This window comes from Tamandua tetradactyla, chromosome 20 (assembly GCF_023851605.1).
Source record: "Tamandua tetradactyla isolate mTamTet1 chromosome 20, mTamTet1.pri, whole genome shotgun sequence".
Classification (NCBI taxonomy): Eukaryota; Metazoa; Chordata; class Mammalia; order Pilosa; family Myrmecophagidae; genus Tamandua; species Tamandua tetradactyla.
In genome coordinates, this window is record NC_135346.1 from 63,942,475 (window position 1) to 63,966,272 (window position 23,798).

At 36.8% G+C, this 23,798-nt stretch overlaps 1 protein-coding gene across 1 annotated transcript in view; it reads left to right on the forward strand.

Annotated features, from left to right (window-relative positions):
* Positions 1–15,024, forward strand: part of LOC143664253 (uncharacterized) — a 39,222-nt gene extending 24,198 nt beyond the window's left edge. Inside the window, exons 3-7 of the mRNA XM_077137933.1 lie at positions 2,489–2,572; positions 3,972–4,098; positions 4,874–4,969; positions 5,450–5,532; positions 5,987–15,024. Of these exons, the coding sequence (XP_076994048.1) occupies positions 2,561–2,572; positions 3,972–4,098; positions 4,874–4,969; positions 5,450–5,532; positions 5,987–7,270 (1,602 nt within the window). The 5' untranslated portion in view covers positions 2,489–2,560 and the 3' untranslated portion in view covers positions 7,271–15,024. The remainder of the gene's footprint in view (positions 1–2,488; positions 2,573–3,971; positions 4,099–4,873; positions 4,970–5,449; positions 5,533–5,986) is intronic.
* The last annotated feature ends 8,774 nt before the right edge of the window (positions 15,025–23,798 follow it).

Here is a 23,798-nt window from a genome sequence, read left to right on the forward strand (position 1 = left end):
CTCTGATTTTACCTTTACGATGGTCATAAAAGTGGAGTTATACATATCTGTCCTTTCATGTCTGGGTTATTTCACTCAGCACTGGATAGCAAACTCTTACCAGGTGTATGGCTACCACGTTTTCTCTCTCATTGAGCTGGCTGTGTTTCCACCCTTTTGACAAAATCATTTGAAGCATGGAAGTGTTCATTCTTGAGGATTTCTCTGGTTTTTTTTCCTTTCATTCCTTGTGCTTTGGGTGTAAGGTCTGAGAAGCTACCTACTAGTACTAAGTCTTGAAGACATTTTCCTATATTTTCTCCTAGGAATTTTATGGTAGTAGCTCTTGTATTTAGGCTGTTGATTCGTTTTTATTTAATTTTTCTATAGAGTGTGAGAAAGGGTTCCTCTTTCATTCTTTTGGTTATAGATATCCAGTTCTCCCAACACCTTTTATTGGAGAGACTTTCTGTCTTGGTTGAGTGGACTTGAGAGCCTTGTCAAAAATCAATTGACCATAGAACTAAGGCTCTATTTCTGAACTCTCAATTTGATTCCATTGATCAATATATTTATCTTTGTGCCTGTGCTGTTTTGCCCACTGTGACTTTGTAATCTTTAAATTCAGGAAGTGAAGTCCATCTGCTTCATTAATCTTTATCAGGATGCTTTTGGCTATCCAAGACCCCTTTCCCTTCCAAATAAATCTGATAACTAACTTTTCCAATTCTGCAAGGTAGTTGTTGGAATTTTTATTGGTGTTGCATTGAAGCTATAGCTCTGTTTGAGTAAAATTGACATCTTAATGACACTAAGCCTTCCTATCAATGGACTATTTTATGAAAGTAAAAAGGCATCCCAATAAGTGGGAGACAATATTTGGTATTATTTGCATTGTTCAAATAAAATCTTACAAGCATGTGTAAGATTTCTCCACATTGTTAGCCATTAGGGAAATGTAAGTTAAAACCAAAATGAAATAGCCTTTAAAATGTCTGTCTTAGTTCCCTAACCACTAAATGTCTACTGTGTTAGTTCCTTAGTTCCTAAAACAAATTCTATAAAATGGATTGGCATAACAGAAATTTAATTGGTTCACAATTTCAGAAACTAAAAGGGCTGCTTCCTCTCAGGTAGGTATTTGCTGGCTGACTGGCACTCTTGGGGTCCCTATGCATTTCCATCACATAGGAATGCACACAGCAGAGTGTTCTCCTTTATCCTCTGTGCTTCATTTTCTTAAAGCTTCTGGCTGCTCCTCCTGACTTCCTCCTTTGTTTCCAATTTCCTTTGCTTATAAGGACTTCAGCCATATTGAATCAAGACCCTCATTCAGCTTGGGCATACTATAACTAATAATCTCTTCAGAGGTCCTATTTGCAAATTGTGAGCAATACTAAGAGCAGGGTCATGGGTTGGAAACTGAATATGCCTTTTGTGGGGGAAATGATTCAGTTGGCAAAAGGTACTTAAAAATAACAGAATATAGGAAGTGTGGCTTATAGAACCAACAGTGGTTCATTGTTGGTGGGAATTTAAAATGGAGTGACTGTGGAAAGGTGTGACAGTTCCATAGAAAGCCAAGTGTAGGATCCCTACATGGCCCAGCAATTCCATTCCTGGATATGTACCCAACAGAATTGAAAGCAAGGGCTCAAACATATTTGTACACTGATGTTCATAGCAGCATTGTTCACAATAGCCAAAAAATGGAAGCAACCCAAGTGCCCAACAACAAATGAATAGCTAAATAAAATGTTACATGCTACAATAGGGATGAACTTGCAAGACAGCACGTTGAGTGAAATAAGCTAAATAGAAAAGGATAACTATTGTAAGAGCTCAATGTGCATAAATTCAGAAACCAGAACACACATTACTAGAGGCTGGAAATTTGTGTAGAGAACTGGGAGATTATTCTTAGAATCTCTGTTTTGGAGATGGAAAAGTTTTAGTAGTGTATGGTTGCAGTGGTAGCACAACATTGTGAATGTAATTAGCACCACTGAATTGTATATTTGAAAGTAGGTAAAATGAGAAATTTCAGATTTTTTATATATTACCATAATGAAAACTTTTAAAAATCATAGAACTGTACAGCAAAAACAGTGAAACCTAATGTGAACATTGTATCATTGATTTTAACTAGTGTCTCACTAATGCTACATACTAATAAGACAAATAATTAAGACAACTATGTGTGTTATATGGTGGTAAATGGACACTGTACTTTTTGCATGAGTTTTCTGTAAATCTTCAATTTCTCTAATTAAAAAAAATTCTCTAATTTTTTTTTTAATTATACATCTTCTTTATTAGCCAGAGTGGTTAAGACTTTCATTTTTGACCCTGGAAGAGGAGGGTCCTCCCCATCTTTCAATTGGAGCAGACTTCATGTTTCTATTGATTAAACATGGTTACTTGAAGGCAGTGGCTTGGGATTCATGACAATTGGGTCTGGTAATTGTGAACAATTCTGGAGCCTTATGGCTTCTTTCTCCATTCTCAGTTTGTTCTGCTACTGATTTTCTGGTTGTAATGGAAGTGCAGAGGAAGACAATTATCTGCTGAGCTATTGGAAATGCAACCACTGGTGAGTATGGGATTCTTTCTTAACTGAAATTGCATGGTCAGGTTCCTGTTGGTTTGGGTGTTCTAAAGTCATTCACAGGCTAGATAAGGCTCTGATAAAGAAAAGATTGCAATCAGTATGGAAGCTGTTTCACCAGATGAGTTTAATCAATCCAGTGTACAGGTGATGGGGTAGAGGGCTATGCATTGTTATAAAGAGGTTATTTAAGGGTTATGTTATAGAAGGTAAAAAAGAATCATTTATTTTCCTCAACTTTAATTTTCTTAAGGTTTTTTAAATAATGTTTTGCACATTTTGAAAAAGTTAAAACTGTTAACTACAATACTACTTACTCACTTGCTCCTAATTGCCCAATTTCCAATTTTGCATATAACTTTATTCACATTTTATAAACAAAAGCGATGAATAAGAGATATTGTTTCCTTTATTTTGTTTATGCATTCAGGAGAGTTATAGTAATTAGAAAAAATTGTATGTCCCTGGGAAAATTTTTGAAGCATTGGAGAGATCAGAACCAACGAAGGGATTTCTATTGCTCTTGACAAAATAGGTGAGATAACAATAGAGATAAGGAAAAGTGGTGTTTGGAGGTCCCAAGGAACAGTCAAAAATGGAATGTCTCATACTACTGTATGGTACTGTAATGGTCTAGGTCCGTTGTTCAGTAGAGCAGTCTCCAGGGTCCAAAACGTGTGCTGGGAGATGTCCATACTTCCATTTTATGTTGATTATCTGAGTTCTGTAGAACTGAGTGAGGCAACACCTAACAATTCCAAGTTGTATATGAACCTGTTTAGTTATGCAGAATACTGTTCTTTCCTACTAGGTTCTCAGCCATTTTGATGACCAGTGAGGTCTGTTAGATAGTAAGTACTTTGCACATTAGCTCAATAGATCTTTCAAAATTTCTAACATGTTTTAAAACAATTTCCTCAATGAGAGGAAACGGAGATGATCTAGAGGAATAACCTAACTGTATTTATGGTTTAAAAGTGGCATGTTTTGGATATTGATCACCTTATGAGGAGTCTATAAACTTAAATGAAATCAGTGGAAAAGAGTATTTTTTAATGAACGCTCAAATGTAAATTGCATAATCTTCATCTGGAGGTCATGGTTACACTTACTGGGAACTTTCCAGCATATACCACACTATATATCTTGTGATATTTCTTTATAATGGAGTTTTAAAAATTCATTGTGTATATGTGTCCATGCATGTATCTGAAATGCAGATGGCACTTCAGCACCAAGAATGATCTGACTGAAATCCACAAAACACTTTCAGCTTCCTATATACATACAGTCTCTTCTTCTTCAGTGCTGTCATCTTGAACATCCTGCTCAGAACATTAGTAGGTGTTACTCTGTCTGAACCCAAATGTCCATCATGTTTTAGGAGTCTGTGGCCTTTAAAGATGTAGTTATAAACTTCCCTCAGGAGGAATGGGCTCTTCTGGATACATCACAGAGAATGCTGTTCAGAGATGTGATGGCAGAGATCATCAATCATCTGGTTTCAGTGGGTAAGTCTCTCAAAATGTATCTGTGTATCCACTTATCATCTATGTATCATCTATTATCTTTTCTGAAAATGTTTAAAGCAGTTTTCCATAGTTTTACAGTCTTTATCTTAATATGTATTTTTTATTTTAATATTATTCTATAACATGAACTGCTACCTAAGGTGATTTATTCCTTTGTTTTTTACTTATATGTAGTTTTTCACCCCATTAGAATATGATCTTTTTGACCAAAATTTCATGTCTTTGTTGCTACTCTATCTCCAGTACTCATAACAGGGCTGAGAACTCAATGAATTGTTTTTAAAATTATAAATAAGTGGATTAAATATTTTTCCAACAAATATTCTGCTTGGGGGGTGTTGGTGGCCTATGCTTAGACTTAATACCATAGTAGTAAAAACAAGCATTTCTTTTCCATGTAGAAATTATAGAGTTCTGGTGGAGATTGTGTTTATTGGGTTCATGTTGAAAATAATAACCAACCATGGTGGAGCTATAGAATTTCACCCTGTTTGGAAATATTGAGGATTCTGCAGTCTCTATGAATTTGAGCATGGGAATAGTCAACCAGAGGTCCTCACTGTATTTGGACACAAGATCAAGTGTTAGCCTTTTGATGGTGAAGGATTATCATGATTCTCTATTCCAGGATCAGTTCTGTTGACTGACTTTGAATGTTTATCTTATTCTTCTTTAGTAGCTTGCTGTGGAGTTGACAATCATCCATTGTTATCTGCACATAACTCAAATCCATTTATCTTTTTCCTGGAATCAGGATTTCATGCCTGCAAATCAGATGTGCTTTCCCAATTGAAGCAAGGAGAGGAACTGTGGAGAGAAAGAGTAGGATTTTGTCAAAACCAAAGTTCAGGTGAGCTCCAGGAATCCATGCTCTGTACAAGGAGAAATCTGCTGAGTTGAGTGGGTTTTTAGAAATATCGATCTTGGAATTCCTTAATTAAGTTCTTTTTCAGAAGTCTTGGTGAGAATATTATAGAAATTTTCAACACACTTATCAATATCTGTGTGTCTTTGGCTTTAGGGAAATGGTGTACTATTGGAGTTAAGATTTTGCATAGTGGTCTTTTTCCTGGTCCTGCTCCTTGAATGCTTTTCCTTCCTTTACTTCTGCAACATCCTATGTTCTTTTTATTCTCTCATATTTCAAAATTAAAATCTTTTCTAGTTGTCCTATAATGTTTTTTACTTCTTTGAGTTTTTCTTAATTTGATATTTGTTTGTTTCTGAAGGTCATTGTTTGAAACATACTCACAGGGAGATTTAATCTTTTCATCATTTTTGTTCTACTGATACTACCCAAATAATTTCTTGTCTTTTCCTTTTATCTCAGGTAGGAAAAGTGGCTATAAAAAACAAGAAATAATAACCATACAAAAAAGTTACCAGAAAGATGCATCTACCATCATGTCATTGGTAAGATTTATGAGTGCAAATTTTCATTTTGCGTATTGCTAACTGAAAAGGAATAAGTTGGGAATCCTTTACCAAAGTAATTGGAGTTGGTATTAACAGCTAATTGATTAAAAAGTTTTATATTTTGAATTTAGGGAGAAATTGAACACAGAACCTTAACCTGAGTTTATATAAAAAGACAATTGCATAAATATAGCTTATATACCTAATCATTGAAGCATCATGCAATGTTCAAAATTAAATTGATAGCTCTGGAGTACAGTGGTTACAAAAGAGAACTTTTCTGTATATGCAGGAGAATGATGTGTGTGTATATAGCTAACATGGGGAAGATTTTAATTGTAGAGTATCATGGAGAAATTTGTCAAGATTCATATGTAGAGAAAATGTAAAAACATTTAATGAATGTATATGGACAACTCTTCTAAATCTCTCATCTATTTCCCAAATGCAGAGATCTCACATTCCAAAGAATCTCCTTAACTGTATTGATTTGCAAGAAGAATTCACACTCAGATCCACAGTTTCTCAACTTGTGTCAATTCAGAAAGGAAAGAAACCTTATTTCGGCAAACTGTTTGGAAAAGCCCTCATTGACCAGTCATCTTTTACTCAACATAAGCAAGTTCATACTAGAAGTAAATCATATGAATATCATGTAAGTGGTAAGACCTTTATTCAAGCCTCTGGCATTAGACAGTACAATGGTTCTACATTTGACATTGGAGAGAAACCCTATGAATGCCTTCTATGTGGGAAAGTTTTCACTCATTGTTCTTCCCTTAGAAGACATGAGATATCTCACAGTGGAGAGAAGCCCTATGAATGTCCTCAATGTGGGAAAAGCTTCACGCATCGTTCTTACCTTAGGCAACATGAAAAAATTCACAATGGAGAGAAGCAATATGAATGCAATTTATGTAAGAAAGCCTTCACACACTGCTATAGCCTTAGACAACATGAGAGGACACATACTGGAGAGAAACCTTATGAATGTCATCTATGTGGGAAAGCCTTCACCAATTATTCAGGCCTTAGACAACATGAGAGTACTCACACGGGAGAGAAACCATATCAGTGTCATCTTTGTGGGAAAGCCTTCACTCAACATTCTACTCTTAGGTTACATGAGAGAATTCACACTGGAGAGAAGCCATTTGAATGCCATGTATGTGGGAAAACCTTTAGGACATGTCCGTATCTTAGAAATCATGAACGAACGCACACTGGAGAGAAACCCTATGAATGTCATCAATGTGGGAAAGCCTTCACCAATCGTTCCCACCTTAGACAACATGAGAGAACTCACACTGGTGTGAAACCCTATGAATGTCATCGATGTGGGAAAGCCTTCTCTCATCATTCCTACCTTAAACAACATGAGAAAATTCACAATGGAGAAAAACCCTATGAATGCCATCTGTGTGGGAAAGCTTTCACCCACTGTTTTAGCCTTAGAGAACATGAGAGAATTCACACTGGAGAGAAACCCTATGAATGTCATCAATGTGGGAAAGCATTCACTGGTTGTTCTGGTCTTAGACAGCATGAGAGGATTCACACTGGAGAAAAACCCTATGAATGCCATCTGTGTGGAAAAGCCTTTACTACATGTTCGCATCTTAGAGTCCATGAGAGAACTCATACTGGAGAGAAACCCTATAAATGCCATCTATGTGGGAAAGCCTTCACAAATTGTTCTGACCTTAGAAAGCATGAGAAAATTCACAGTGTGTAGGAATCACATGATCGTGGTCTATGTGTGAAAGCTTTGTCTTATTCTGTTCTCAGAGTGTATGAGAGGATTCACACAGGAAAGAAATGTATGAATGTCTTTGTATGAGTGTGAAATCCTTAAACTTATTTTTGTAAACCTAAACATGAAAAAACTCAAATTGGAGGGAAACTGTTTAAAGGCATATAAGGCAAACAACATGAGAAAATTTTCTGACCTTATATATTATGACAGCACTGAGAATGTTTTGCATATAGAATTGATTGCAGCTATAAAATTAACCTTTAAGAAACCACTGAGAGTTCCAAGGTGTAAATGGCTGGAGAGGATCATCTATACTATATAGAGAGGCCCTGGGTGAAAATGAGAAATTGGGACAGAGAGAATGGGGTGAGTGTGCTTGGTTGTAATCCCACTAGTGACAGTTGGTGGCATGCATGAAAGTGTTGGACCTGATGGAGCAGAGCACCCCTGTACTCTAGCCTACTCCTACAGCTAGCTTAGAAAATCTACCCTCACAGCTCTGCAGCCAGGAGCTCCTGTAGTGTTTCAGTTTGCTAAAACTGCCAGAATGCAACACACAAGATGGATCAGCTTTTAATAAGGGATTTATTTAGTTACAAATTTAAAGTTTTTCAGAGGAAAGACAGGTGACTTTCCTCTGGCTTTCTTTGTCACATGGGAACTCACATGCTGGATGACTGCTGGGTTTCCCTCCTGGCTTCTGGGTTCCAACAGCTTTCCCCAGGGTGATTCCCTTCTGCAGCCTCCAGCTAATTGAATTAAATTAAAACCTGCCACTGATTAAATTAAATGTCACTCATTGCAGAGGGCACTCCTTTTTGTCAACTGCAGATATAAGCAGCTATAGATGAGTTTCACAAGCTGATGATTTAAGTCTATGGCAACAGAACAATGGCCAAGTTGACACTTGAACTGATCATGTGTTGGGAACCTGGAAGCCAGGATACTTGCTTTTCCTGTGTACAGAGTCCATTCAGCCAGTGCACAGTGCCTGATCCTGACCTCTGAGACAAGCTGCTTGGTTGCCTGGTTTTGTGGGAGAGACTGGAGACCCTCCCTTTGGGAGGATGGGGAGATGCAGAGTGTAGCCAGTGAAAGAAATTTATTGGGTCCTGATACTATGCCTCTTTCCTCATGGAGGACCAGACACCTCAGGTGTGAATGAAGGGAGAGGCAGGAATGAGACAGCATGCCAAGACATGTGCTGAACTGTGAGTTACACTGTGCCAAGAACCAGTAGGCATTTCTGGGTTTACTGTGGGCAGGAGCAGCTGAACTACCCAATCCTGTATCCCAAGTTCATTCCAAGTGGGAACCTGGGGGGCAACAGACTCAGCTGGCCCACAAGTGGTGCATACTACCCACCCCCCCATTTCCAAGGTTGGTGGCTTTCAGTGCACACTAAAACCAGTGTTTTAGTGACTAGCTAGAATTGCACTGGCTCTGCATTCAGCTCAACTGGCTGCTGCATTCAGGGAGCGGTGGACCAGAGCAGAAGTGTTTTCCCAAGAGGACTGTCTTCTCAGAAAAATCAGAATGTGCGGTCTGGCAAGCTACCTGTATGACTATCTTTGAACAGATCCTCAAGTAGATTTGCATCCCCTGCAATGAGGTTCAAGCCTTGGTTTGGTGGGGAATTACTGACTAAGTGCTAAAAGGAGACTTTCAAATGCAAACCAAAGCATATACAAAACCTTAGATGAGTGAAGGAAATCAACTTTCAAAAAACCTTATCAAGATAATAAAATACTTCAAAGGCAATAGAAAATTACAAGGTACATAAAGATGTAGGGAGATATGGCCCAGCCAAATGACCAAATTACAACACTGGAGGAGACACAGGATTTGTAACAATTAACGATGTTCCTGCAACTCTACTAAATAAATTCAGTGGGTTGACTAATGACATAAAGGACATCAAAAAGACACTAAAAGGGCATAAATAAGAATTTGAAAGAATAAGAAAAATAGCAGATATTACAGAGGTGAAAGATACTGTCCACCAACTTATAAAGATAATAGACACCCAACAGCAGATTTGAAGAAATAGAAGAAGGAATTAGCAAACTAGATGACAGAACAAGTGAATTTGAGTGCACAAAAGATGAAATGGCAAAAAGCAGGAAAAATTCAGTTAGATCACATGGAAATGATGGGCAAAATGAAGTGTGCAAATATAAGAATCATCAATGTCTCAGAATGGGAAGAGAAGAATAAAGGGCTAGGGAGATTAGTTGAAGAGATAATGCAGGAAATTTTCCCAACCCTTATAAAAGATACAAATATGCAAATCAAAGATGCCCAATGAACCCCAAATATGATAAAGCCAAATAGACCTATACCATGATACATACTAATCAGACTGTCAAATGTTGAAAAGAAGGAGAAAGTCCTGAAACCAGCAGGAGAAAAGAAAGCAAACTTTAACACTGAGGTCAGATTATTCAACAGGCACCATGACTCTGAGAAGGCAGTGGTATGGTATATTTAAGGCCCTGAAAGAGAAAGACTTCCAGCCAAGAATTCTTTATCTAGCAAAGTTGTCTTTCAAAAGTGAAGGAGAGATTAAAATTTTCAAACAAACTAAGGTCAAGAGCATATGTCAACAAGAGATCTTTCCTACAAGAAATACTAAAGGGAGTTCTGTCAGCTGAAAAAAAATAGGACAGGGGTCTTCAGGAGGGGACAGAATTGAGAAGTTTCAATAAGGAAAAATTTTTTTAATGTTTTACTTGTCTGTCAATAAGGTAGATAAAAGAAGCATCAGACACGAGGTTTTCACAATCATATAGTCACATTGTGAAAGGGTAACTTAAAGGATAAAAAGTGAAAGAGGAGAGGGGGGCCATGGTGGCTCGATTCCTGGCACCTGCCCAGGCAGAAAAAAAAGGAGGTGGGAATATAGATCTGACAAAAACTAAAGGATAAGATGGCAGGTTGAAGAACTACTGTCTTTACAGTAGTAACTTTGCATGTTACTGGACTAAATTCACAGATGGATAAAAAGGATTAAAATATGATCCATCTGTATGCTGCTTACAAGAGGCTTATCTCAGACCCAAGGATAAAAGTAGATTGAAAGTGAAAGGATGGAAAAGGATGTTCCATGCAACCTGTAACCAGTGGAAAGTATGGGTAGCTATAGTAATTAACAGACACAGTAGACTTTAATTGTAAAGATATTATAGGAGACAAGGAAGGCCACTAATGTTAATAAAAGGGACAATTCACCAAGAAGAAATAACAATCATAAATGTTTATGCTCCTAATCAAGAAACTCCAAAATACATGAGACAAACATTGGCAAAACTGAAGGCAGGATTAGACATTTCAGCAATAATAAAGGGAAACTTCATTACACCACTCTTCTCTATAGGTAAAATAACCAAAAGATCAACAAGGAAATAGAGAACTTGAACAACATGATAAATGAATTAGACCTAACATACATATATAGATAGTTACACCCTAAAAACAGCAGGATGTATATTCTCCTTCTGTTCTCTAAGATAGATCATCTGCTGGGGCACAAAACAGTCTTTATAAATTTAAAAATTTGGAAATTATTCAAAGCACTTTCTCTGTCCACAATAAGCTGGAAATAAGCTGGAAATCATTAACCACCAAAGGACCAGAACTTTCACAAATATTTGGGAATTAAATAACACACTCTTAAGCATAACCAGGGGGGGTCAAATAAGAAATTGGTAGTGAAACTGATAAATACCTGGAAATGAAGGAAAATGAGAATACAACATATAAGTACTTGTGGGATGTGGCAAATTTATTACTATATATTAAAAATGAAGAAAGTGCAAGCTGCAGTGGCACAGCAGGCAGGGTTCTCACCTGCCATTCCAGAGACCCAGGTTTAATTCCCAGTGCCTGCCCATGTGGAAAAAAGAAGAAAACACAAAAATTGAAGACTTAACTGCCCACATGGAGGAAATAGAAAAGGAACTGCAAACTTAACCCCAAAGCAAATGGAAGAGAAATAATAAAGATTAAAGCAGAAATAAATTGGAGAACAAAAAATATTAGAATCAATCCAAAAGTTTTTTTATAAGATATATAAAATCAATGGACTGGTAACTGCGCTGACAAAGAGAAAAAGAGAGGACGCAAATAAACGAAATCAGAAATGAGAGGAGGCAGTTATTATGGACCCTGAAAAAATTAAAAAGTCATAAGAGGATATGAAGAACAACTACATGCCCAGAAACTAGACAACTTAGATGAAATGGACAAATTCCTTTAAACACACAAACAACCTACTTGAGAGAAAATAAAAGATCTCAACAAACCAATGGCAAAGAGATTCAGTAAGTCATCATAAATGTTCCTATAAAGAAAAGTCCAGGGCCAGATGGCTTCACAGGGGAACTTTATCAAACATCCCAGAAGAACTAACACCGATCTTGCTCAAATTGTTCCAAAAAATTGAGGAAAAACAAACACTACCTAATGAAGCTAACATCACTCTTAAACCAAAACCATATGAAGAAAGAAAAACTACAGACCAATCTCCCTAGTGAACATATATATGCAAAAATTCTCAACAAAATACAAGCAAGTTGAATCCAACAACACATTAAAAGAATTATACACCATGACCAAGTTGGATTTATACCAGGAATGCAAGGGTGGTTCAACACAAAATTAATAAAATACAGCAGAGTAATGAATCAAAAGGTAACAATCACATGATCATCTCAATTTATGCTGAAAAAGCATTTGACAAAATTCAGTATCATTTTCTGATGAAAACACTTCAAAGGTAGGACTCAAAGGAAACTTCCTTAATATCATAAGAGGCAAAAATGAAAAGCCCATAGCCAACATCGTACATAACAGTGAGAGATTGAAAGCATTCCCCCTAAGATTAGGAACTCCAGATGAATGCCCATTGCCACCGTAATTATTCAACATTGTACTAGAAGTTCTAGTTAGAGCTATCAGGCAGGAAATTAAAAGGCATCCAAATTGGAAAAGAAGAAGTAAATATTTCATTATTAATAGATGACATGATCCTATACTTGGAAAATCCTCTATGACAAAGCTACTTGTAATAAATTCAGCAAAGTGGAAGGTTACAAGCTTAATGTACAAAAGTCAGTAATGTTTGTATACACAATTAATGACCTAATTAAGGAGACAAGGAAAAAATTCCATTCAAAATGACAACTTAAAGAATCAAGTATCTAGGAATAAACTTAACCAGGGATATAAAGAATCTGTACACAGGAAACTATAACATTTTGATATTTAAGTGGAGAGACCTTCTCTAATCATAGATAGGAAGGTTAACTATACTTAAGATGTCAAATATACACAAATTGACTGTCAGATACAATGCAATACCAATCAAAATTCCCACATCCTACTTTGAAGACTTGGAAAAGCTATTTATCCAGTTTATTTGAATGGAAAAGAGACCTCAAATAGCTAAAGATATCCTAGAAAAGAAGAGCAAAATGTGAGGACTGACACTTCCTGACTTTAAGGCTTACTATAAAGTCACAGTAGTCAAAGCAATACAATACTGGCACAAAGATAATGTATTGACCATTGAATCAAGTGTGTGGAGACAAGCCACCAAATCTGTGGTCAGTTGATCTTTCACAAGGCCCCAAAGCCACTGAACTGGCACAGATCAGTCTTCAACAAATGGGCATGGCAGAACTGGATATCAATAGCCAAAAGAATGAAAGATGAACCCTACCTTACACTCCAGAAAAATTAAGTCACTGTGGATGAAAGCCCTATATATAAGAACCAGTACCATAAAATTCTTACAATATAGGGTAATATCTTCAAGACCTAATAATAAGAGGCACCTTCTTAAAGTTCACACCCAAAGCACAAGCAACAAAAGAATAGATAGATGGGAACTCCTCAAAATAAAATGCTTCTGTGCCTCAAAGGACTTTGTCAAAAAAGTGAATGGGAGAGCTCAGTGGGAGAAAGTATCTGGAAACCACATAGCAAATAAAGGCTTAATATCCTGTATACATAAAGAAATCATACAGCTCAACAACATAAGGACAACTCAATTATAAAATGGGGTAAAGATATGAGAGACATTTTTCTGAAGAGCAAATAAAATAGCGAAAAAACATGAAGAGGTGTTCATCTTCATTAGCCATAAGGGACATATGGACCAAGACTACAATGAATCACCTCACATCTATGAGAATGACTGCTATTAAATAAACAGGAAACTACAACTGTTGGAGAGGATGTGGAGAAATGGGAACATTTTTCACTGCTGGTGGGAATGTATAATGGTACAGCTGTTTTGGAAGACAGTTTGGCAGTTACTCAGAAGACTAAATAAGTTTCCCTATGACCTGGCAACTATTCAATATATATCTAGAATAGTTGAAAGCAGTGACTCAACCACACATCTGCACACTGAAGTTCATAGCAGCATTACTCACAATTGCCAAGAGATGGAAAGAATCCAAATGCCCATTAATTCACGAGTGGATAAACAAAATGAGGTATATAGATATGATGGGATATTATGCAGCAGAAACATGAAATGGGGTCCTGAAGCATTTGACAGCATGGATGAACCTTGAAGACATAATGCTGAGTGAAATAAGGCAGATGCAAAAGTATAGATACTGTATGGTTTCATTATGACTGTGTAAAGGTATACTCAGAAACCTATAATATAGAATATAGGTGACCTAGAGATACACAGAAGCTAAAAATGGGTGAATGGTTACGTAATGAAGTTGCACTTAGTAAGAAAATGGATAAATGTGATAATAGTTCATTAGTGGGATTATAAGTAATATTGCTATATAGAAGGTGAATATGATTGAAAGGGGTTCTTTAGAGCCATGTATCTCACTGATTAACACCACAAATATAAAAATGTTGCATGACTTCAAAGATATGAATCTTGTACAAGGCATCAGTAATAGAGGGTTGTAGGGGGAAAAGTACTGTTGTGTGTTATGACCTATAGTTAACAGGAGGACATCAAAACTACTACAGCAATACCAAGGATAAATAATTATGTGTGTATGTATGTTTGTGTTAGGAGGTGTAGTTTTGGTATTTGGTGAGGGTTTATCTGTTATTTTTTCTTTAGAGAAATGAAAATTGTCTAAAATTGAGAGTGCTGATGATTGCACAACTTAGGATACTATAATACAGAATTGTTTATTTTGGACATTATCCGTGATGCCAAATGAATGGAGGTGGCCAAAGGACACATTGACTGAGGGGCAGAAAGGTGAACTGTGATGTATACATATGATGGAATATTGTGTAGCTATAGAAAGGAAGTGATTAGGCATACAACGAAGTAAATAAACCTTGGAGGCATTTTATAAAATGAGCCAGAAACTAACAAATATTGTATGGTCTCTTTTAGAAAACACTTATGAGAAAATTGGGGCCTAGATTGTAAGCTCTTATAGCAGTTACATTTAGTTGGGAGCTGTTGTTCTAGATTTTCAGATGTTGTACTGTGTGTGTATAATCTGGTATTTCCCTCTAACTTTGGGTACATGTGTAACACATAAGATATAAAGTTGGAGTTCTGCAGCTTTGAAAGTCAGCATTGCCACATACAACAACTGTTAAAGAAATTGAAAAAGAGACCAGATTTCAATTAGAGGTAAGAATGAAGATTATCTAAGGTAAATCAGAATACAGTGCAAAGGAACATATTTTCTGTATTTTAGAGCTTCACCTACTGAATGAAACCAAAGGAAGAGATGGTTATTTTGTCCACAACTTAAATTTTCTGTAGCACATAATCTAACTCAACCTGCCTGGAAAGGTTATTCAAACAACCCAAACACATGGAGCCTAGAATGGGAATGAGGGCTTCTAATTCTGTATAGCTTAATGTAATACATGGGTACATCCCAGAATATGTTGAGCAGATAAAGTATTGGAAAAGTCCCTTTAGTGGATGGAGAAAAAATATGGTACTATTAAGTTTCCCAATGGGAAATCCCTAATAGTCTTGCAAACATTAGGGACTCCCAAGTTAATAGGCCAAGCCCTTAATCTTGAAGCTTGCTCTTATGTAGCTTATTTCTGTAGTGGAAAACCTAGGCCTAAGTGTTGCTTCCAGAAAATCTCTTATTGCTCAGATGTGGCCTCTCTCTGACCCCAACTCTTCTAGGAAATTCATTACCCCCATCCCCCTTGTACATGTGACATGACACCCAGAGGTGAAAGTCTTCCTGGCAAAAGGGAGGAAAAAAATGAAATAAGGTATTAGTGGCTCATAGATTCCAGCTGGAGTTGAGAGGGTGTTCTGGAGGCTACTCTTAATGCAAGTTTCAGCTAGATATTGCTCTTTGGTTTACCAACCCCCAACCAACAAAATTCCTGTTAACCCCAAGGAATACCTAGGGCTTGTCTGAGATTCTACAGAAGTTTCATGCAGAAATTTACTTCAGATGGTTTCTAGGCCATATTCTGGGATGTACCCATGTATTACATTAAGCTATACAGAATTAGAAGCCCTCATTCCCATTCTAGGCTCCATGTGTTTGGGTTGTTTGAATAACCTTTCCAGGCTGGTTGAGTTAGATTATGTGCTGCAGAAAATTTAAGTTGTGGACAAAATAACCATCTCTTCCTTTGGTTTCATTCAGTAGGTGAAGCTCTAAGATAAATTCTGAAAGTCCGAGGGGCCAGCCTCTCCAAGAACATCAACTAGTTCAATCTCCTTATCCTATATTTTTGACACCCCTTTTTACCATGAAAAGTTGGAATGTGCATAGCCCAATATCCCTAAAGATTGGGAGAAGCATCAAAGGAAAAAGATCATAACAGAGAAGATAGATTTAACAGATGAGTATGACTACTGAATCATTATATTGATATTCCTTTTAGTCTCCAATCTCTTGGAGCAGCTTGAAGGGAGAACCTAAAATTGTGAAAGTAACCCATATCAAACTTTGAACTCTGTTCTATAACTGCTTGATAAAATGCATTTGGAAATTTATTAATTTTTTGTATATATGCAATATTTCACAATAAAAAATGTCAATAAGATTTTTTTAAAAAGGAACCACTGAACTCACACACTAAAGAAACACTGATTTTAATCAGCATGGTATTTATGTGCATCATCTTTACTATTTCAGCTATTCTAAGCAAATGCGTACTGGAATCCATACAAATATCATTTATGTAACAAAACAAAACCTTCTATTGATTGATGATATACAAATTGAGTGAACTAACAATATATTTGATAAAAGTGGAAGAGTCTTCATCTACTATTCTAACTTACAAAGAAACCAGAGAAATGGTGTGTGAGAGAAATTCTATATCTCTCATCAGTGTTGGAATTCTTTTATATCATCTTTTAAAGGATAGTGAGTGAGGTGCTGGGAAGATAGCCTAATAGGTAGGTCGAATTTAGCCCTGCTCCAAGGAAAAGTTAGAGAAGGGACAGAGGGCAACTGAGATGGTGATTCAAGAGTGCAACTGACCTGGGAGAGTCTTCTGCACCCCATAGGGCAGCCCTGGTTGCAGCAACTGAGGAGCTGAGAAGCAGAAAACTGTAGCCTAATCCAGAAATGTGGAACCCACAGAAGTGCCTGGACAGGTTGATGAAGACTAGAAAGTAAGCAAAGCCACATTCCTTGAATGTGCTACCGTCACCAGCATAACCCCATGATCCGTGACTCACCCCACACCTAAACCCCATCACCTGCACCCACTCCCCTTGCTCCAAGTGCTCCTACCCACAAACCCCCAGTGAATGCACCCACCCCCCACCCCCACCCCAAGTGCAGCCCAACCCACCTATCTTGCACCCCTTCAGAGCACTACTTCCCCCTCCCTGCTCCCTGCAGTCTGTTACCAGCTCATAAAGGCTCTGGGCACTAATCTCCATACCCCGGCTACACCTGCCCACAACCCATAGTGTTGCACAATCTCACCTCCCCGCCCCCCAGCTCTGTGCATCAATTTACATCATTCCTAGACCTGCGCATCCCCTCAACCCCCAGTCACATCTCTCAGCTTTGGGGGTATCAGTTCACAGCACTCCTAGACCTGTGCAGGCACATGGCCCCCAGTCACATCTTTCAGCTCTGGGAACATCAGTTTATGGCACCCCTAGACTCATGCATGCACACGGCCCTTAGTCACAGTTCCCAGCTCTGAGAACGCTTGCACAGCCAAGTCACATCTGCCCCCAGCCCAGAAAAACATAATGCTGACCTGCGACCATAACTCTTTGCATGTGCACACCAGAATTATGCCCTCCAGACTTGTGCACCCGTGTAGCTACATCCTCCCTGGCTGCTGGGTGCCCACATTCATCAGCACCAACATAAGGTCCCCAACCTGTGCCTATACATGCGCTGCAACACATCACTGTTGTGCACGCCCTGTACCCTGCATCCAGCTAAACACCACCCTGCAAACACAAGGCTTTAGACTACTGAAGGAAATCAGGTTCCAAAGTAATCCATCAACATATTTACATGTGATGAAAACAACAGATCACTAAGCAGATCACAATGCATGCAGATATAGGCCAGCTTAATGACCAAAATAAAACACCAGAGGTGACACAGATGCTGGAACAACTAATCAAAGATGTTCATATAACTCTACTTAATAAAATAAGTGGGATGACTAGTGACATAAAGGAGATCGTGAAGATAGTAGAAGAGCATAATGAGGGATTTGAAAGAATAGAAAAACAGTAGGTATCACAGAAATTAAATACTCTGTTAACCAAATAAAAAACATACTGGAAGCACACAACAGCAGATTTGAAGAGACAGAAGAAAGAATAAGCGATATAAAGGACAGGATAACTGAGTTGGAACACTCCAAACAGCAAATGGCAAAAAAGATGGAAAATTTTGAATTAGATCTCAGGGAACTGATAGACAAAACAAAGCATGCAAATATAAGAATCATTGGTATTCCAGAAGGAGCAAAGAGAGGATTAAAAGGTGTAGGAAGAGTAGTTGAGGATATAATGGGGGAGCACTTCCCAACCCTTATAAAGGACATAAATATACATGTCAAAGAAGCCCAATGAACTCCAAGCAATAAATCCAAATAGGCCTTTCCCAAGACACATACAAATCTGTCAAGTGTTGAAGAGAAGCAGAAAATTCTGAAAGCAGCAAGAGAAAAACAACCTACCATATACAAGGAAACCACATAAGACAATTCAAACTACTCAACTAGCACCATGGAGGTGAGAAGGCAGTGGTATGATATATGTAAGATCCTGAAAGGAAAAGACTTCCTGCCAAGAATTCTGTACTCAGCCAAGTTGCCCTTCAAAACAGGGAGAGCTTAAAATTTTCACAGACAAGCAAATCCTTAAAGAATTTGTCAACAAGAGACCAGCCCTACAAGAAGTACTAAAGGGAGTTCTGCCAGTTAAAAAAAAAAAAAGACAGGAGAGGGAGGTCTGGAGGAGGGCACAGAATTGAAGGGTACCAGTAAGAGTAACTTAAAGGATAAAAAGAGAAATAGGGAAAAGAATATATAGATCTGACAAACAAAATTTTAAAAGATAAGCTGGTGAATTAAAGAAATGCCTTTTCAGAAATAACTTTGAATGTTAACAGACTAAGCATGCTAATTAAAGATACAGATTGGCAGAATGTATTAACAAATATAATCCAGCTATATGGTGCTTACAAGAGACTTAGACACAAGGATACAAATAGATTGAAAGTGAAAGAATGGAAAAAATTTCCTATGCAAGCTAATAAATTCAACAAGCTGGCAGGATTTTAAATTAATGTGCAAAAATCAGTAACATTTCTATACACAAGCAATGACCTTATTGAGGAGTTGATTAAGGGCAAAATTCCATTCAAAATAGCGACTAAAAGGATCAAGTACTTAGGAATGAACTAGGGACATAGATTTTTTCTGTGCACAGAAAACTGCATAACATTGCTAAAAGAAATCAAAGAAGATCTAGATAGATGGAAAGACATTCCCTGCTTATGGGTAGGGACACTAAATATAGTTAAGATGTCAATTTGACCCAGATTGATCTACAGATTCAACACAATACAAACCAAAATTCCAACACCCTACTTTGAAGACTTGGAAAAGCTACTTACCAAATTCATCTGGAAGAGAAAGCAACCCCAAATAGCTAAAAGCATTCTAAAAAAAGAAAAAATGAAGTGGGAGGATTAACATTCCTGGCTTTAAAACCTATTAAAAAGCTGTGGTGGTCAGAACAGCATGGTACTAAAAAATAAATAAATAAAACAATGTGGTACTGGCATTGACAGAAGCATTGACCAATGGAATAGATTTGAGATTGCAGAAATAGACCACCAAATCTATGACCAACTAATTTTTGACAAGGCTCCCAAATTCTCTGAACTGGGACAAAATGGTCTTTTTAATGACTGGGCATGGAAGAACTGGATATCAATAGCCAAAAAAATGAAAGAGGTCCCCTGTCTTACACGCTGTACAAAAATGAACTCAAGTTGGATCAAACACCTAAATATAAGAACTAGCACCATAAAACTTCTAGAAGAAAAAGTAAGAAAACATCTTCAAGACATAGCAATAGGAGGTAGCTTCCTAAACCTTACACCCAAAGTACAAGAAATGAAAGAAAAAACAGATAAATAGGAACTTCTCAAAATCAAATGCTTCTGCACCTCGAAAGACTTTGTCAAAAGGTGAACAGGCAGCCAACTCAATGAGAGAAAATATTTGGAAATCACATATCAGACAAAAAGGTTTCATATTCTGTGTACACAAAGAAATCAAATGACTCAACAACAAAAGAACAAACAACCCAATTATAAAATAGTCTAAAGATATGAATAGGCCTTTTTCTGAAGAGCAAATACAGATGGCTCAAAGCACATGAAGAGATGTTCATTTTCATTGGCTACAGGGGAAATGCAAATCGAGACTACAATGAAATACCACCTCACACCTGTAAGAATGGCTGGTGTAAACAATTTACAAGCCTCCTTATAAATATATCATTTGACCTTCACAACAACTTCACAATAACTATGTTACAAAATCAGTTATGTTAATTTGATTATGAAAACTGTGAAGTGTGATGCCTGAGCTGTTCAATTTTTGTTTCAGACCCACCCCTCACATGCAAACACACCCTTGCACAAATGAGTCTCTCAAGGATGAAAATCATCCATCTATTTTTCCAAATATTCTAACACTAAATCCAAATTTTTAATGCAAATTTGGATAGTTTGCTAACTAGTTCATGAAGTCAAAGAATGGTTGGAAGGAAAAACCTGAAGCTAATGATATAAACCCAGTGTGCCCACATGCTCCCTGCCTGGATTGGCATGATAGTGCTCCTTAGCAAACCATGAGCCACACCCTTTTATCTGAACACCAAAATCAAAGGACTTAAGCCCTTTAATTGAGTGATCTATTAATGGGCATAGTAATTGAGGAATATTGAAATATTACAGAGCTGTCATTGGAAATATCTTAGATAAGCTTTCCCTTAGCTTTAAGTTAAGACTCTCCTTTAAACAACTGTTTCTATGTATTCCTGTTTTCCTGGACATAATGAGGAAAATATCCTGACAAACCTCTCACCATTCCATTTCCTTTAAGTGTGTTTCTCAGAAAAGAATTGCCATAAATATTAATACGTGTTCTATATTTTATGTTTGCTCTAATTACAATAGAAAACACAAATTGCACAAGGGATTCTTGTCTGAAAGCTGTCATGGCTTAAATTCTTATAAACCAAAAGTTAATATTATTTCAGTGAAAATCGTACTTGTTCTCTTAAAATCGTGAATATTTGTGTTACTACAACTTCTAACGAAGTGAGATTGTTTCAACTGCAAGCTGGAAAAGAGTGCCAAACATCCCTCAAAGACTACTGAAAAGCCATTTAATAAAATTTTTAATCAAGAAAAAAAGGGTAATGAGTGAAATGAGTAAAAACAATAGGAAAGAAAAACTCAATTTGCAGTCAATTTGGTACAACAGTTTTTGTTGTGGGTCATCCTTGTGCAAAAGAAAATAGTGTAAGAAAAGCACTGAAAAAAAATCATGAAATGCCTATTTGAAGGAAAATACCCATAAGGGTAGCACCAGATAATTCATGCTAAAAAAAGCTATTCAGTGAAAATCATGAAAAATCATTTATTCATACACCAGCATTTTGTAGGACATGTAGGAATTCACATTTAAAGCACTCCCAGGGTCACAAATGAAGTAAAGAAATCTGTGAGAACTCACTTCCTGGTAGCATTAGTAATCTTCCTCTGAGGAAGTAACCATCCTGAAGGTGAAATAGGTAAACTGTCGACTAATTTCTCATCAGAAAATTCAGATTGGACAATAATGTAGTTTATAGGTACCTAATTGTGCAAAGAATCCAAAATTTTGAAACAGCCTATGATTGAATATATGTAATAAAGCAGTGTAATATTTTGAAGTGAATATTGAATGTGAATATTGAATGGAGAATTTTGCAAGACTATGAAATGAGATTCTATTCACTAGATTAGTATTTGCATACGTGGACGCAACAAAAGTCATTAAAATCTAATAACTTGGGCAAGTTTTAGTTTTATGTAGCTTTAAATAAATATTTTGTTGTCAGAAAATAACTTTGAATATAAGCTGAAAGATGTAGAACATAAAATGTTGTCTTACAACATGTATGTGCAAATTAGGGTTGTAGTCTGATTATACAGAAGTCATATATGTTTCAAATGCGATTTAATATTGGCATCAAACTTCAGAAAGAATTAACAATATCTAAGTATAAACATGTTTCAACCCTGGAGAGAATATGCATACATTGACAAGAATATTTGTCAGAATCTATAATCTGGCAGTGTATCATTCCCATATATTAGAGTTTGTAGCTTAAGGGTTAGTGTCAACAAAATGTTATGTATGTTACCGAGAAACAGAACTCATAAATCCTTATATCACCTGTGAGTGATCCCAGGCCCTCCTATACACATATGCAGAAGACTAGAAAAGAAAATGATGGATCCCTCTCTACCATCAGGATAGAAAGAGAACTGTTTCTTGCACTTATTTGTAATTGATAATTATCCTTGTTTCTCATGTGATAAAATGAGAACCTTGAAGTTATAATCATATGAAGATTTGTGCAATGCCCTCATCTGCCTTCCCTATATTTATGTGTTTTTTATTTGAATATTTCATATTGGTGGATATTCAAGTTCAGTAATCTTGTTGTATATATGTAATGTCTTAAACTTATCCATTGAGTTATCCATAAAATATGGTTTGGTAAACCTTTCATTATTGTACTCTTCCATTCTTTCATATATCTCAATCGTTTGCTCAATTTTGTGTACCACTGTCCGGTTTCTAGGTTGCTAGAAGTACCATACAATGCATTGACATAACAACAGAAATTTGTTGGATCATGGCTTTAGAGGTTAAAAGCTTTGCTTTCTCCCCAAAGGCTGTGGTGCTCTGGTACTGGCTTGTTGATCTTTGCTGTTCCTTGGCTTTACTGTCACATGTTGGTTTCTTCTCCTTTATTTTATGGGTTCTAATGATGTTCAGTTTTTCCTCCACATGGGTTCATTTTTCTAAAGTCTCCAGTAATAGGATTAAGGCTGAATCTCACTCAATTTGCAAAAATTTAACTGAAAATGACATGTTCAAAAGGTCCTCTTTAGAATTGGTTTGCACCCCCAGGAATGGATTATGATTAAGAACATTTCTTTCAGCTACAGATACAGCAATTAATTTACATTGTTTCTCTTCTAATGACAATGTCAAGATATAACTTATCTGTTAATCTTGTCTCTTTTTTCTATTATTCTTTTATCACATTCCCTGATGCTGTGCACACGTTTTAGTATATGTCAATGTCTAATTAACAGGCAGGATTGAAGAGGTCATTTTTTCTCAAAAAAGGTGGCTTTTCCCTCTCTTAAATGAAGAAGGCAGGGGTTATCACTTTCTTCCTCTCAGGATTGAACTGCACTGTGGGTTACAGCTTTAACTACGGTCAATCTACTTACCTTTAAGCTCATTTTCTGATTGACTTATTGCAGGCATGTTCCTGTAGTTGGATGTTATCGCCACAGAACCATGGAAATGCAAGAGTATGATGCTTTCTTGCCCAGCTCCCAGTTAACATAGCATGCCACAAAAATCATCACTAAGTTTGAAGATTCTCTAGATTTCAATCCAAACTTGACATGACAACAGTCCACCTGTCCATCTGCTAGTTTTAATGCTCTAGTAGTATTTTTCTGCTTCTGATTTTCACTGTCTACACAAAGTAAATTCTTCTATGTGTTGAAATGTTTGAGGGTCACTCATCCCTTCATAAGGTTTCTTCACTTCCTGGAATCTTAGTTCATGTAGCTCTGTATAATTCTCTAGTCCTAAAAGCTTACATGTTTTACTGAAGCATTTATCAACTTGTCTTGCCTCTACCACAACACCCTACCTGGAATCAGAAATCTCTATATTTCAATTTCAAAAAGATTATCCTATTTGTTCTCATCCCAGA